This window comes from Prunus persica, chromosome G7 (assembly GCF_000346465.2).
Source record: "Prunus persica cultivar Lovell chromosome G7, Prunus_persica_NCBIv2, whole genome shotgun sequence".
NCBI lineage: Eukaryota > Viridiplantae > Streptophyta > Magnoliopsida > Rosales > Rosaceae > Prunus > Prunus persica.
In genome coordinates this window covers 1,689,966-1,706,512 of record NC_034015.1, presented here as the reverse complement: position 1 = coordinate 1,706,512, position 16,547 = coordinate 1,689,966, and the positions used below count along the sequence as shown (strand labels likewise).

The 16,547-nt window shown below is 37.3% G+C and overlaps 1 protein-coding gene across 1 annotated transcript; it reads right to left on the bottom strand.

The window, feature by feature from the left end:
* On the bottom strand, positions 2,377-10,219 carry LOC18769724 (cationic amino acid transporter 2, vacuolar). Its single transcript, XM_020568092.1, has 15 exons — positions 9,970-10,219; positions 9,594-9,752; positions 8,872-9,073; positions 8,616-8,700; positions 7,914-8,054; positions 7,688-7,806; positions 7,503-7,599; positions 7,240-7,412; positions 7,071-7,137; positions 6,706-6,864; positions 6,013-6,286; positions 5,296-5,404; positions 4,920-5,032; positions 3,357-3,432; positions 2,377-2,833 (listed from the first exon to the last, which is right to left on the bottom strand). Exons 1-15 carry the CDS (start codon positions 9,989-9,991, stop codon positions 2,677-2,679), a joined length of 1,953 nt encoding a protein of 650 aa, XP_020423681.1. The 5' UTR covers positions 9,992-10,219; the 3' UTR covers positions 2,377-2,676.

The following is a 16,547-nucleotide window of genomic DNA, read 5'->3' as shown; positions in this document are numbered from 1 at the left end:
AAACGAAATAGCTAGCTTGAATTAAATACAATCATGAGTGAGATAATAATTAATCTCATTCATTCTGAGAATAACTTCAATGAGTGTTTCAATAATAATTAATCTCATTCATTCTAAGAATAACTTCAATGAGTGTTTCAATTTGTGAGAAATTGATTGAGAAAGTGTTCAATGCTGTAAGGATTTGCAAAAGAAAGTATAAGTACTTCCAAGAAACATATTCTTAATTTGTTAAGAGAAAACAGTTTTTCAGTTTAACTTTAATCCACAAAACTAACAAGTAATAGATGCAAGTTTCCTTAATTAAGTATCACACCTTTGTGCAAGAGATTACTTATAACTTACAAACAAATTATGTATTATTTTGTGCCATCATAAACAGATTACATGATAGATTCTATTTGATGAAGATACTTATCAAGTAATTTAGGTATGATGCAATTTTGGTTATTTCTTTAGGGTTTGAGTATTTAGGTTTGGTTTTGTTATGAAAAATTTGTTGATTCTCATAACAAAATTCAGTTCCTATCTAGCACAGAAAATTACCAAACAAAGCACAATCTAAGAGAAAACCCTAATATTGCCGTGAATAGTATTTTAGGGATTTTTGGTGTCCATTTTTGACCTATTATCTCTTTCTGAATAGGGAATGGTGTAACTAATAGAACTCATTGCTTTGCTATGATATAAGGCCATGTTTAGGGTTTTAAGGTCATCTAGTAGGTCAAAAATGGGTTTAAAGTTTTGAAGATATGAAAAATCAATTGAAACATGCTTTTCCAGATTTTTTTTAATATTCGTAGTATTTAGAAAACAAGTTTAATCTGTCATCAAAAACTTTAAACATATCCAAAACAGTCATGGCATCAACGAAAAGAAAACGCAATAGGCATGTTTTAAAAATGATTTCAATGTGTGTAGTAACCTGGCTCTGATACCAACTATTAGATTTCTATATAATGTCCATGATCTTTCACACAACCTGAAATACATAGAAGAAATACTTGGCGCCATCTTCCTTGAGTACACGATCTCTAAACTCATTCAATTGCACCAGTAATAACTCTAGCAAAAGACACAAAGGGCTCAAGACTTCTGCTATCTCTCAGAAACTGTTTCAGCTGTCTCTTTATGATAAGATTAGGTTTAGAGAATGTGTCTGATGATAGCATGGTCTTAAGCTTATATAGGGCCAGGTTTAGTCGTCTCTACTCATCACCAAGGCCCGACTTGACTAACATTCTAACCCCATCAAACAATGGTTCATGCAAAAGGAAATAAATAGGACCCCTTTAATTGGCTTTAAAACTTTCCTTATTTCACAAGGTTTTGGGTCTCAAGGTATAACCTAATTTAAACTCTTATCAAACATAATATAACTTAATATCTAGTGCACCGATCTAAATAGGAATATAACATGATGAGGTAACACAACTTTTGCTTTGTGGGTGTAATATAGAAGTGTTCTGGTCTATGTTGATTGATTAAAACCATGCCTTGTTTGCATGTGTTCAAGAGTCGAAACGAGTTGATCAATTGGACTCGTGCACAAGGACGGAGTTGTGGTGTCGGAGTTGTGATTAAGAGGTCTGATGCTTTGGACAAAATAGATTGAAACGAGCTAGAATTAATTTTTGTTGTGGTAGAGGTGGATACTATTGTACTAAGCAGTCTTGATGTAGATTCAGGTTACCCGTGCCAAGCAATGAATTCCGATGCAGATACGAATTCGGAAGAAAAAGCGTTGCAAGGCCCATGGTACAAAGAAGTGTGGTTGCCCTTTTCTATTGAAGGGTGTAAATATTGGTCATGGAGATGAGTGGAAACTTGAGATTGTAATGTGGGATACATGACCATCCCTGGGCTGAGTACCTTGTAGAGAATTCATTAGATTTAACTCGTTCTCACTCCTAGGTTCAGCATTGCCAAAATTTACGACATGACCAGTTCAGGTTTTTAAGTGGTTGCAAAGAATTTTTTACGGATGTCAATTGGTTTCTCTACTCAGGCATAATAGGTTTGGATTATGGTCTTCTGAGCTATTATCACTTTCTGGCATTACCATCGGCTTGAGTGGATCTTAAGAGTTTATTAGCTTCAACTTACAATACATATGGAGTTCTGCATTTCCGAGTGGCTGATTTGATTCATAATGGGCAGTTATTGTTGCCATGCTTGGCACACCACAAGTATGCCCGGCCAGGCCAGGCTTCCATCTGATTCGACTCAGCTTGAATGTTCCAAATTCGAGCCAAAATGCAAATTGGCATTTTTATCAAATTCGGCTACTCAGCCTTCAGCCTTCAGCCTTCAGGCCAATGCCAGCCGGCGAAGCTTCATAACTGTTACAGCAGTAAAATTTCCAATGAACGATAAGAGGGAAGGTTTCCATGCCACTGTCCTAAGAAAGGAAAGTGGAAACTTTCATTAATTGTAACTTATTTACATGAATGGACTGATTTCCATCCTTTGCTACAATAAGATTACAAACAATAAAGCAGCAGTAACCAATAACACGATATTATACAATGGACTGATTTCCGTCCTCTGCCACAATAAGATTACAAACAATAAATAATTGATCGGACCAGAAATTACACAAACAAAAGGAAACTTCACGATAACCAGATGAAAAAAGACCCATTGACTTTTAATAAAAGCATTCCTTGTGAAGACTTAGGACACATAATTTTCCGAGCTGCGAAAGATTTCATCTGCATGGGCTGCTGGCACATAAATCGCATCCTCCAAAGAGCTGTGTGTTCGGCCATAGAATACATAAATAACCACTCCTACTAACAGCCATATGGTAACGCGAGCCCAGGTGTCCGCTCTAAAAACGAAACAATAAATGCATTGTATTAGGGATCAAAGGAAACAGTATTTACAGACTGACAGATTAGATAACAGAGCATTCAGGAAAAATCATAGAAGCTCCAGTTGCAATTGACAACTTTTTCCCCTGTCATGGTCATAAATAGTTTTCTTTCCAAGTTGCAGGAATTAACCGAAGCTCTGTGTTGTTGCAAAACAATAATGAAGTTTCAGACTAAAACTAAATTATAAAACAGGACTGTTTTAGCTGTTTTTAAATTGAAACTTGCATCATAGTCTTCCACAAAACTGCTTGACTGAAAATAAACCATAGCCTTCTTTTTTTATCCAAATAATATAATCCCCCTCCAGAACAAAATAAGATGGAAAAGTGGGAGGAAAACGACAAGGTAATTATATGCGCATAGATAGCGGAACCCTTTCCAGTATGTAGGCTTTTCTCTTAATAGTGAAAAGCTGTCAGGAAGGGAAGCAACAAGTTAACAGAAAAAATAAAGTGGGCTCTTTAATTGGATAGTTACCCAAGATTGATAAGTAAATAGACGTTGATGAGAATGCAGACAATAGGTAGCAGTGGGACAAACGGGCAAATGAAACCTGAAAGGAAACCAAGATATCATTGTTTTTAAGAAGCCAAATAGTAGTTTCCACAGTTAAAAGCAACCTAACAATTTAATCCAATGTAACTAAACATGAGATGAAGACATTATTATGTTGCTTTATTATTTGTTTTCATATTCCAATCACTACAAATGAGATCACACTTCAATTATAAGTAAAATAAACCTACATAACCAAATTAGATAACTACCATCATGGGCTATTTTTTCTAAAAAGAAAAAAAAAAAAAGAGCTAGCCGCTTCAACTACAACCAGTATATGTGTGTGTGCATATATATACACACACATAGATATTCATCCTATTAGGGAATAAATGGTGTACTGGTAGATTTCCTGGCAAACTTACAAAGTGGTTTTATTGTTTTTGTGTTTTTTATATTCTTACTCCCTTGGTGTATGCATAAACAGGCAGTGGAATGAGCTCATCAAGCATTACTGCATTATCCTATGGCTTGTGAAATTTAGGGGTTTGTGTTTTCTTTATTTGGTATTTATGTGCTATGGCAGCTGTTTGCATCTTGGCATTAAAGAACTGCCAGTTAGTAAATTCTTTGAAATCTTATATACATGCATTTTTTGTTTTTGGGTATTCTATTTCTTGGTATTCCTTTGTTGCAGTATGCATAAGCAATCAGTGGAATTAGTTGACCATGTTTCACTACACAAAAGTCTGGTTTCAACCAAAAAAAAAAAAGTTGGCTTCAAATACCTCATATAAAAATTTAATATTCTTGATGCACTCCCTCATGTTTGTCCAAACTCAACCAAACACATGAATCAATTATGAGAACACCTGTTTGCTCTGACATACGATTTTTTTTTTTCTCATGGCTACCAATTAATATGTACCAATTGGAAACTTACCCTTGCAAAACCGGCTTGCAAGGGAAGGGTGCCCAAGAACTCATATACTAAGCCAAGATGTTCTATTTTTCTATTTTTCCACCATACTTCCAAAGGTCGACCTCGTTGAACCACTCACATGATAGCTCTTAAGGTAGTTGCACACATCAATAGTAGCCCACTCCTCACATAGCTCCACTCATCATTGGTAACCCTGTCCTTTTATTGAGTATCTTCACTTATCTACCTAGGTCACCTCTCTCATGGACTTGGCCTAGTCGCGTGGTAAAACCTACTGTGGTACTATTTTAATGTTAGAGCATTTAATTCAAAACCAAATAGCTATGAGTTGAGATGCCAGAGATTTTATATAATGTGATGCAAGCCTCAAAAACCATATGCAAAATTTTTACTCTCAACATAGATCAGGACCAATTTCAAGAAATTGATTATCTTTTTGGATAACTTACATGACTTATTTTACTCACTTCTTTTATAACATACATTTAATTTTAATATTTTATACTTTTTTTTCTTCTTTTGTTATTTGGGTATTTACATATCACACCCCTTGAAATAATTTCGATGAAATTTGTAGTATCATAAAATAGTGAGCTTACCTCCTGTGTGCCCAAAGTTGTGTCTTGCCTCATCTTGATCTATAAATGTGAGCACAACCAGACCTAATAGAAGAAGAATGCCACCAGCTCCACATAATGTATAGCGAAGAAAGCTGAAATTGAAAGCAACAATGTTTCTGAAGAATTAATCAATGGGGAATATAGAAATAACCTATATGACTAGTAGAAAATGAAACATAAACTAATATTAAAAACCACAAATCTCGGCAATCAATTTTAGAATCTAGGCAGACTATCAGCGAACTAAACATTCATCTAGAATTTGTTTTTGCCGCTAAAAAATGAATGATTAAAATCATGCAACCAGAAAAGATCATTCTCAGAACAACTAAACCTAGTACTAAAATCAACCCACCCGGGGAGGCCCAAATCTGAAGCTGAATATGTCAGGAGAAGCACCCCAACACATGTGAACATTATGGTCCAGCCAGCAATCTTTCGCCTGTTATCTTCACTTATTGTGTCTGCAATGCAAAAGCATTTCAGAATGATCTAGATGACATGAAAGCAGAGCACAACTTCATAAACAGATGTTTTGATACAAATATAATGCCGGAAATATCCGCTATTTATCAGGTTGATTCTTTCCTGAAACATAAGTATGACAAGAGAGTATTCCCCTGTATACATATGTATCGAGTAATTTTTTTTCCAGTCCATCTGACTTGTTATGATGTCAGACTATCAATTAGACCTTTTGAGTGTGTAGAATCATGCCTGAATGTGCGCTCCTGATTTATAGTTGGGAAATGTACTTTCAATAATGCGATAAACTGCAAGTGCAGATAACCCTTTCTTTGCCTTGCCAATTGCCTGGTACTGTACATGCCGATCGATCAGCAGTGCAAAAATGGTTATCTGCATTTGTGGTTGAACGTACCATAGAAAACTTTTCTATATATATCTGTGTGTGTGTGTGTGTTCAAACGGCACAGGACATTCTCATTGCGAATGTCTCCTTGTGAACCAAACTTCTCTCTATCTACATGTGTGTGTGTGTTTGACCTTTCTACAATTGCAGTGGTTGAAAACAATAAGGTGAGATAAGAGACTATATCCATAAGGAACTTACAGTTAACAAAAGGCAATTGCTTTTCAATCAGAGGAAGTTCAACCAAGATATCCACTTTGTCAAGTAGAGGTTTAGTACTTTCCTTGGAAGAACCAACATGAGCCTTAGGATCTTCCTCACTAATCTCATGAGAATTCCTTCCCTGCCACGACGACACTGAATCAATGGACTCCTGAAGAGATGAAGGCAAAGGCACCTCATCCGGTGGGACATATCTGAGTATCAGTACACATATCGCTACCATGGTGAATGCAAGAAGCGTACCCACACTAACCTGCACAACATAAGTAGACCTACAAGTCAGTCTATCACACATTTTGTTTCCATTAAAAGATGTACATTCACTACTACAGGAAAAGGTAGGTGTCAACATAAAAAAGGGTTAAACACATGTATTTCCATCTGGTATTGAGTTCCATGTGTCATTACCATGATCCAGAATATAAACTCCTTTACAACATCAGAATTTGTTTCAGGATATTTTCAAGGGTCGGAAATATTACTGTAGGAAAAAAATAAATAAATAAACCTCCCAGGGTAGTTCACATGCAATGGGAACCCCCTTGATAAAGTTACAGTCTGGTAACCACAAACTATAGCATTAAAATTAAGAATACTCGTATGCCTTTTAGCAGAGCAAAGAGTAAACAAATTATCCACCTCAACAATACTAGATCTTTCCATGAAACTTACCATTCCTGCCAACTGTGAAACATCCATAAAGAATGCCAAGACCGCAGCACCAATCCCAGTTGCGATTGTACTCTTCACAGGAACTTGAGTGCGTTTATTAATATCTGAGAAAAATGATGGCAGCAATCCATCTCTAGCCATTGCCATCAGGATTCGTGGCTAAGCATAAGAATATGAAAGGCATCAATATTTCATCAAACAAAATCAAATTAAATAGAATAATGAAAAATAAAATATATTAATCAGTGGTACAAGTGATAGGAGATTCATTGTAATAAACAAGCAGAAGAGGGCTAAGACCATACTTTGTAGCTCTTGAAAAGGAAGAGATAAAAGGAACATGACAAAAGATCAACAAAGAATACCTGAGGCAGAATAGAACCCATCAATGTTGAGCAGAGAGCAGTAACAGCTCCAGCAGTTATCACATACCTTCAACCACAAACAGGAAAATAACCTTCAATTCCCAAAGCTTAACTTAATTACCCAAAGATATGTAAAGAAATTGCAAGCACCATAAAATTATTCACTTACGCAGCCCATTGCATCCCATGACTAGCAAATGCAGTAGAGATGGGTGTGTCAGGATCCATTGCATGATAAGGCACTAAACCAACAATGACTATTGAAACCAACATATATAACGCACAGCAAATAGAGAGGGCAGCACCAATACCCAGTGGCAAATCTCGTTGAGGATTCTTCACCTTTCGAAATACATGAAGGCATAATTCAAATTCTACACGAGTTAAAACATCTCTACAGTACTTATAAAAATGACATTTTGGATGGCATACCTCTTCAGCAGCGCTGGCAACTGTATCAAAACCAATGTATGCAAAAAAGACAGTTGCTGACCCAGCAAGCATACCATTCACCCCAAAGGGAAAGTACCTGTTAAATCAATAAAGAGGAAGGACAACTGAAAATTTTCCTTTAGAAAAAGTAAAAGAGTAGATATACAAATAGGGATGCCAAATACCCAGTAGGAAGTTCATATCCAGCCCAGCCAGTCTTGAAGCCCAAGTAAGTACCAGCCACTATGACAAATATCATTGCACATACATTTGCTATCGTCACAATGCCTTGTGCCACCGTACTCTGCAGAAATTAAGTGTTCAATTACACAAAAAAGGACAAATATATTTGGCAAGTTTAAGAAAAAAAAATTTCTACGCAAAAAGAAAACAAAGAAGATATATAAGTACCTCCTTGATTCCCACACACAAGAGCCCTGTGACAATAAATACTAAAATTGCTGCACAGGGGTCAACCACCATATCGAGCGCAGGAATATATTGCCGGGCTATAAAAGCAGGCAGACTGTCCTCTCCTCCAAAAAGTAATGCCTTGAGGAAGAAAAACAAATACATAAGGACATATTCCACATACTTATTTCTTGAAAATTGTCAAAGCATGCAGGAAGAATCATGGAAATAAACTCAAAATTAAAACAAGAAAAAATATTACAGTGTTCTCCCTTACTGATAAACTGGAGCAGAATCAGAAGTTCCTATCCAATGAAGGGGTCATTCTAATTCAAGGAATTTAAAATCCTAGCCCAAATTTCAACCAAGACAGGAGCACATATGGCATTCACTTTATTGTGAGCTAGTATCTCAGAAGAATTGCCCATATACTTGTATACATAAAGGAAGTAAAGTACATACTATGGCCGTTAGATGTTTAAAACCAGATAAAACTACCCCAAAAAAGAAACAGAGCGAGAGAGAGAGAGAGAGAGAGAGAGAGAGAGATATGGTTCACTCTAAAATAATTAGGATAAATTTGCAAGTTCTACCAGTTCCAGCTCAGCAGAATATGCTCCAAGCTTCACGGAAGGAAAAGTTACAAGAAGTCTTGTTTTGCATAATACATAAATTAGATACTTAAAAGTAAATCAACTGTACCAGATTAGGGGATATGCCACGAGCAACAGCTGAACCACCAATTGTATATTCTAAAATCAAAGCCCAACCGACCAACCAAGCAACACTGCAAACAATGATAGTTCTGATATCACTAACCGATGCAAATGAAAAGTCTCAATGTAAATAGGTCAGTACAAGAATCTTTTCTTGAACAAGAATGCTAAACTTTACTCTTCCTTTTCTTTTAAAATTGCTATGCACGACACTTTAGTGACAGAGAATACTGAGAAATTACCCTTCTCCAATGCATATGTACGTATAGTGATAGGCGCTCCCAGCAGAAGGGCAGCGACTTGCAAGCTCAGCATAACAAAAGGCTGAAAGAGCTGCAGCTATTCCAGCTATTAGAAAGGAAATTGCCAGGGCTGGTCCAGAGTGCTCCCTAGCCACTGTTCCAACAAGAATATAGACTCCTGCTCCGATCGTCGAGCCAACTCCTAATCAAGTTATATGAGAACTAACAATAAGCTATTTGTGAAAGACAAATAAACCATGATGTCCAATAAAGGGAAGTAGCTTGTTTCATTATTTAAGTCAAAAATTTAAAGTGGTGCTGACATTTGAGTGCATGAGTGGGTGTATGTGCATAATACACAATAGGCCATCAATATAAATTATGCCGTTAAAACTTAGTAAGAACAAAATCATACGCAAGAGATTGGTAGTAAATGAGTAATTTTATGATGAAGGGTGCATAAATAAAGAAAAACTTAAGCATAACATAAATCTGAACTTCAAAGCGAGGCACAGAGCAGGAAGATAAAGTTGAGAGGAAAAAGGAATAAACACAGGAGAGCAAAATCTAATACCAATTACAAGAATATAGCGAGGAACAAACACTTGATCATCTTAAATACAAAAACAAATTAACATGAACAGTTTAATATGAGATTATCCAAACGCATATGCAAAGACAAAACACATGTATCAGAAAATGATTTAGAAGGAAAAGTTTACCAATTGCAACAAGATGGGGAATAGTCAACTCCTTGGCCAACTGTTGACCCCCAGACTTCACGTGAACCGAGTCCACCTGTTTCCTCCTTATCAAACTATTCAGACCACCCCATGAACCCTGTTTTCCGCTTCCTCCTCCACCACCCTCTTTCGAATCAACTAATAAACCCATCACACAAAACCCACAAACTCAATTTTTCTCCAAGAAAGCTAACAAATTTGATCTTCCAAGACTGCCTTTTGGCGTCCTAAGCAAAAGATACAAAATGGGTTTCTTTGTTTTGATTTGATACTAATGATAACTTCAATTATTTCATCTAAAAGAAAAACAAATTACAAAAAAATCAGAACTTATATACACTAAATCAAATTCAACCTGCCTTCCCTCCCGTATACATAATCTGATATAGATTTTTGAGGCCTCTGTACAAAACGGGAAGCGGGCAGATCAAGGAAAGAAAGGGTGGATTTTCCCCTTTTTCCCTTTGGGTTGGTGGTGGTTTGTTCGTTCAGAAAACAACCCAAAATAATCTGAAGTTGGTGTTTTTTCTGATTTTTTCTTTCTTTTTCTTTCTTTTTCTTTTATTTTATTCTGCTTTGCCAATATAGGTAATTGAAGCAGTCCAAAAAATACCAATAAAGAATAAACCGGGAATTAGAATTGCGTACGTAATGATTTTGATTGGTCCTGTTGGATGGGAAAAAGGCATAACTAGATCCATTCCAGTGGGGGCCACACGCTCCCAAAGTTCTCCATTTGGCTGCTTCGTATTGGCTTGATGTCATCGGTGAAAGAAAATCTTGAATTATTGGAGGTTAACCAAATAGTAAGTTAATTTTATGCAAACCACTCGTTTGGATAATGACTCATCCATCACAATGTGATGCCGTGTGAACAGTTTTTAAATAATTGGCATGGAATAGAAGATGAGATTATATTTGGTAAAAAGTAAAAGGGCCAAGGAATTGCAATCATGCAGCTCAGAGTTGCTGGCTGCTCTCCGACTCCCCTTTTTTTATTTTTTATTTATATCAAATATAAACTTCTTTAGATAAAATGCAACAATATAATTAAAGATATCAACGTGACATTTAAAATAACAATTTTAAGAGGGTAACTAATTAACATGTGAAAAACAAAACTAAATAAACAAAAACCACACTAAAATTACTAGTCGACATCACTATAATTTACTATAAGCCCAAAAAAAGCCTATAAACTCAACATAACTGAAACACTAAAACAACTCATGAACTTAAATGAATCCTACCACACCACTACCTGAAAAAAGCACTCTCACTCCCCTTTTGGTTGCTTCATGATGTATTTATTATTTTTTGATATATGGCTATGGAATAAAATATCTTATCGTTTGGAGTAAATAAATAAGTTACTAATGCGTGTACGAATGGAATTGAAGACTTTATCCAGAATTCTTTTGCTACTCAACTTTATTGAGATACGGACGAAATTTGAATCACCCATACTGCTCAACTTTTAAAATACACATTTAAAAAATGTGTAAAATGAAAGTCAATCAATTGGCAATCGTGATGATGACTCATATGAAAATGCTAGCACATTTATTGGCAGCAAAACAACCAAAATAATTGTAATAACTTGATTGGATACACATTGCGGGAACATATATTTTACCGACCAAGATAACAAATAGAAAAAAAAATTTCTTAGGGCAAATTAATTCCTATATAATTAAAGAAATTATTTTTAGACCCCATTTGGTTCACAAAATGAATTTGAGAGAAAATTATTTCCCATGTCATTTCCTAAGGGATAAGAAATAGAAGATTCATTTCTCACATTTGGTAATACTAGGAAAGTAACCGGGAAATATCACTTATTTCCTTTCCCATGTTTGTTTTGAGTAGGAATGGAAAACAAAGTTTGTATAAATTTTTAATTATACCCATATTAAATCAAATAAAAAAAGAATGTATTTAATGATTTGTTGTAATTCTAAATTGATAATGGGAACAAAATGGTCATGAAAAATGTTTATTTAATATTGACTCATTTTCCCAAACTTTCCCATAAGGAGATAAAACAAAACCCAAGTTGGGAGGATGGTTTCACTTTCCCCCTTACTTTCCCATTGGCTAGGCAACGATTTCTCATGCCTACACTTACTAAACATGGGAAAGCAATTGATTTCTCATCCCCAACTCTCCTTTCCCATGAACCAAACGGGGCCTTAATGTAAGATAGGAATATCTCCCTAAATCAAGAAATCAAACTCCACCAAATCTCTTGAAGTAATTCATATCATCTTTTTGGGAAGAATAATCCAAACCAAATAAGGATTATTCTTCCAAACCTCTAGCACACAAGGAGGCTATAAATACCTAGCCATACAAGACATTTGAGGTAACGCTTTCTCACCCGAAAAAACCCTCTCTCCCCTTGCCGTCGCCACTCTCTCTCTCCTCTCTCCCACATGGTTAAGTGTCACAACACACGGCTTCGGCCACTTGGCTCTGCCACTGTCTTCCTTCTCATTGAGAGCACCGTTCCAGCAGCATCGCCTTGTAGCCACAAGAGGAGGCAGTCAACTAGCCATTTCCTACATAGCCTTACAGCCATATTCAAGATCCACAACCACAACCCCGCAACGACACAAGGAGGAGCTTCCCATCTAGGTTCCGTCATCCAAGGAGGCACTGCATCTCATGACAATCTCATTGCCGCCATGGGCCACGACCAACTTACCGCCACTAACAACCTCGGCTCTATTGTGGAACAACTTCATTCCTTCCCTCCTTTACCGCGGCGCTCGATGTATACACCCGTGTACACCTCCAACAAAACCCTAACCCATGTGTAATTGGGCTCCACACAATTCTCTCCTCCTGATCCACGAAGCTAAGCATACCTTAGTCTTAGAGTTGACCAGCTGACTCAAAGAGTGGATGACCAAAATAACTTGGTTGGCCAGCTCCTCAACCAGATTGACTTGGTTCGAGAACTTGGCCTTGGAGCACAAGGCAAAGATAGAAGCTCGACAAGGTCAACCAAACTCCATGAATAGGGATATTTTCGATGAAGTTGAATCCATGGATCAGATGGGAGAACCAAAGGAAATCGAGGTGACGCGAGAAGTTCCGAAGGCGGAGGTAGCTCAGCCTCAAATTGTGGTGCCAAGTTTGGGGGAGAAAGCACCATAGAAGGTGTGCTTGAAATGCCCACCAAGAGGATGGATTCCCACCTTAAACCTTTATACATAAGGGCTCATTTTGATAGGGTTCAGTGAGAAAAGTTCTAGTTGACACAGGAGCCATGGTGAACATCCTCCTCGCCTCGGTGATGAAGAAATTGAAGAAAAATTTAGATGAACTAATCTCGACCGAGACAACGGTTAGTGGCTTTGTGGGAGATACTACAAGATCAAAGGAAATCATCATACTCCAAGTCAAAGTAGGGAAAAAGGTTAGGATGATAACCTTCTTCATGGTGGAAACAATGGCTCACTTTAGTGCGTTGTTGGGTCAAGATTGGATCCACGGAAGTATGTGTGTCCCTTCCTCGCTTCATCAAACGCTACAATTTTGGCACGAGGATGGGAGCGTGGAACTAGTTTAGGCTGACTCACTGCCTTTCATGGCTTCAGCCAACATAGTGGAGGCTAGATTTTACGAGGAGTGATAAGGTTCCGAGTATTGAGAATGTATTTTTTATGGTCCGTCATGAGGCTCAATGTGCTTGGATCTAGTACCAAGCCTGGGGAAATTCTTGTGTTTGCTTCCAAAAACACTGCTCTGGTTTCTCGGGCTTCATGATCTGATTCTTTCTCTGCTCAGTCTCGTCACCTAACTTCTGCAGAGAAAGACAAACTAAAGTGTGATCACTGTGGTGATCGAAGGCATACTATAGACACTTGCTAGGAGTTGCATTGGGTCCTAGAATGGGAAAAATCACGGAGGCATTTGAAAAAGGAACAATTGGGTGGCAAAGCTCATATGGTCGACGCCACTACCCCTGCAGTCGACATCTCTACTCGACATTACCACCTGGCCACCGCCTCTACTTCAGCCATACGGGTACCCTACATTCTCTTGCACCTCCGTCGTCTCCAGGAACTTTGGCAAGGCTTTCCTTGCTCATGATGTAGTCGATGCAGGTTGGATTATTGACTCTGGTACTACTGACCATATGATGTATAATTTTGATTTATTCTCTAATATTCTCCTGCCTCATCGTGATCATGTTCTAACTACTAATAATCCTACTGCTCCTATCACAAGGGTTGGTTCTGTACTCTTGACACCTATTTTACCATTAGACGAAGTGTTACTGGTTCCATCTTTGTCTGGCAATCTATTATCTGTGCCACAAGTTACTGAGCAGTTAAATTGTGTTGTGTTGATGTATACATCTATTGTTTTACTACAAGATATCCAGACTCTAGAGATCTTTGGTCATGGTACTAAAATGGTTGGGCTTTATTTTGTGGATGACGTGGCAACTAGTCGGGTTCTTTGTACTAGTACCGCCGAAACTTCTCATCATCATTGGATTTGGTTGATACATTACCGTTTTTGTCATGTCTCCTTCGGTTATTACGGCATTTGTTTTCTGCATTATTTAGTGGCGTTTCTGAGTCTGCCTTCCAATGTCAAACTTGTATTTTAGCTAAGAGTCATCGTGTATTCTACCCTAAGTTGTAATAAATGCCTAATGCCATTTGATATAGTTCATTTTGATGTTTGAGGTCCTTCCCCTATTTCTACTGCCTTGGTTGTTTGTTGGTTTATGTTATTTGTGGATGATTGCACTCGTATGACGTGGTTATATGGGATGAAACACAAAAGTGGCGTGGTCACTATCTTTCCGGGTTTTTATCAGATGATTCAAACTCAATTTATATTCCCTATCAAAGTTTTTTGATCCGATAAAATGGTGGAGAATTTGTAAATTCAACTTTATCTTAGTTTTTCCATATTCAGGGTGTTCTCCATGAGACTACTTGTCCTCAGACACCACAACATAATGAGGTTGCTAAATGTAAAAATGGGCATATCATTGCCACTGCCCATGCTCTGTTGCTTGGTGTGTCAATTCCAAAGCGGTTATGGATGGATGATGTTACCTATACAGTCTTGTTTGGCCCAAAGTTCTGCACACCCAACCCAGGGCTGAAATAAAGACGAAGCAATATCATAATCCAAGCAGTTTGGGCTGTTTCATTTAAATTGGAACCGAAAGCCTGAAATAAAGACGGCCCAACCTAGGATCTGTCAGCCCACAAAGATAAAATTGGGCTTTGAAAAACAAAGAAAAGAAATCAACCCAAGCCCAAGTCAGATTTATTAGGTTACCAAGAATAGACCCAAGATTGGAAGAAAGCCCAGTACATGTGATTTGCTCAGCCCACAGTCCCAAAACTCAACCTGGGCTTGGAATGATCAAATGAAAAGAGAAAAGCCCAAAATAGAAACAAACCCACGTGACTTCCTGATTTTGAAAAGTCAGCAATTTCAACTGGGTTGATAGGGAGTTAATGAAGGTAGGTCCTAAATAGGCAAAATTCTCTAGCCTTTTCAGTCAAAAGAAGATCAAAATCCCTTTCCTATATTCAGAAAAATTTCTGCTCTAGAGCAGGCACCATTTTCAAGGGATAAGCAGGCTGTATTTTTTTAAAAAAAAATAAGTAGGAAACAGAGAGTTGTTCATCTGGAAAATCAAACTAACCATCACGGTAGATTGAACTCTTACAAAGAGTAGTTAAAAATGAAGAAGGATTAAGTTTTCTTTCAAGAAAAGCAGGGAAGTGATTGCTTTAGAACTGACTGTTGATGGTTTATTTGCCAGAATAAATAACTTCCCTTTTCTTTAAAATTTAAAAATAAAAAAAATCCTGTTTTTTAGAAAATCTGCCGCCCATTTTAAAGATTAGAAATCTCACTCCAGCATTTCCTATAAATATGAGAGGAGGTCAACAGATCAAAAGACAGCCAAAAAATCAATCAAAAATAAAAAACTCAAAATGATCACTTGATCTCAAAAGCCTTCAAAACACTGAAGCAACAAAAAGCTCATCGAGCCACAAGAAACAAGTCAACTATAATCCAGAATCTTCAACCTCAGTTCAGTTTCAGAGAAATAGTCATTCAAAGCGAGATTTCTCTCGTTACAAATTTGGTTCAGCATAATCCAAATCAAACAGAGTTTGGGTTTTACAAATATGAAAACCTCAACAAATTTATGGGGAGCCCTGATCAAGCAGAACATGTACTACAGTGTGGTTTCACCTTAGTAATCATCAAAACCAGCCACTTCTACCCATTCCAGACTGAAGAAGTCCCAATTCTGCCTGTTCAAAAAGCCTTTCAGGGCTTGAAATAGATTAAAGCTCTGCAACACTCTAACGTTGGTATCGATTTACAGCTGAAACTTGACAGCTGAAGGTGTTGATAGTTCAATCCAGCACAGACATATCTAGTCCAGCCTGGATCAGAAGCATCTATCCAGGCAGAAATTGCAGTCCAACACTCTTTTTAGAGTTGGCCTTTCCTTTTTGAGCTTTGTAAAAAGGCAGTTCTGTCTAAAAACAGTCACTTTCTTATCATTTATTCTGGCCAGAACTACCATTTTTGTACTGTGAAAAATTGTGAAGTTTTCACCAGTCTGAGGCAAGAAAAGAACTTACTTGCGAGATATTCCTCACCCAAATTCACAATCGCTTGTTTAGAAATTAGTAACTTGGGGCACAAGTTATCTATTTCAAAGAAGTTTGCTAGGATTTTCATTGCTAGCAAGGACACGCTCGCACACAAAAGAAAGTTGACTTGTTGACCAGTCAATGATTTTCGAGACAATGGGGAACTTTACCCTACCATCACAGGAACAAATATAAAACAGGTGAACAAGTCTATCACTTGAATCGTCTACCTTCACGAGTTCTAGATTTCCAAACTCCTATGCAAGTACTGACCCAT

Excerpts from the sequence above, each read along its gene's own strand:
- LOC18769724 (XM_020568092.1), bottom strand. The coding sequence starts at position 9,991 with ATGTATACGGGAGGGAAGGCAG. Across the intron at positions 8,701-8,871 it reads TACATATGCATTGGAGAAGG|TGTTGCTTGGTTGGTCGGTT; the intron begins GTAATTTCTCAG and ends CATTGTTTGCAG. Across the intron at positions 6,287-6,705 it reads TTTCACAGTTGGCAGGAATG|GTTAGTGTGGGTACGCTTCT; the intron begins GTAAGTTTCATG and ends TATGTTGTGCAG.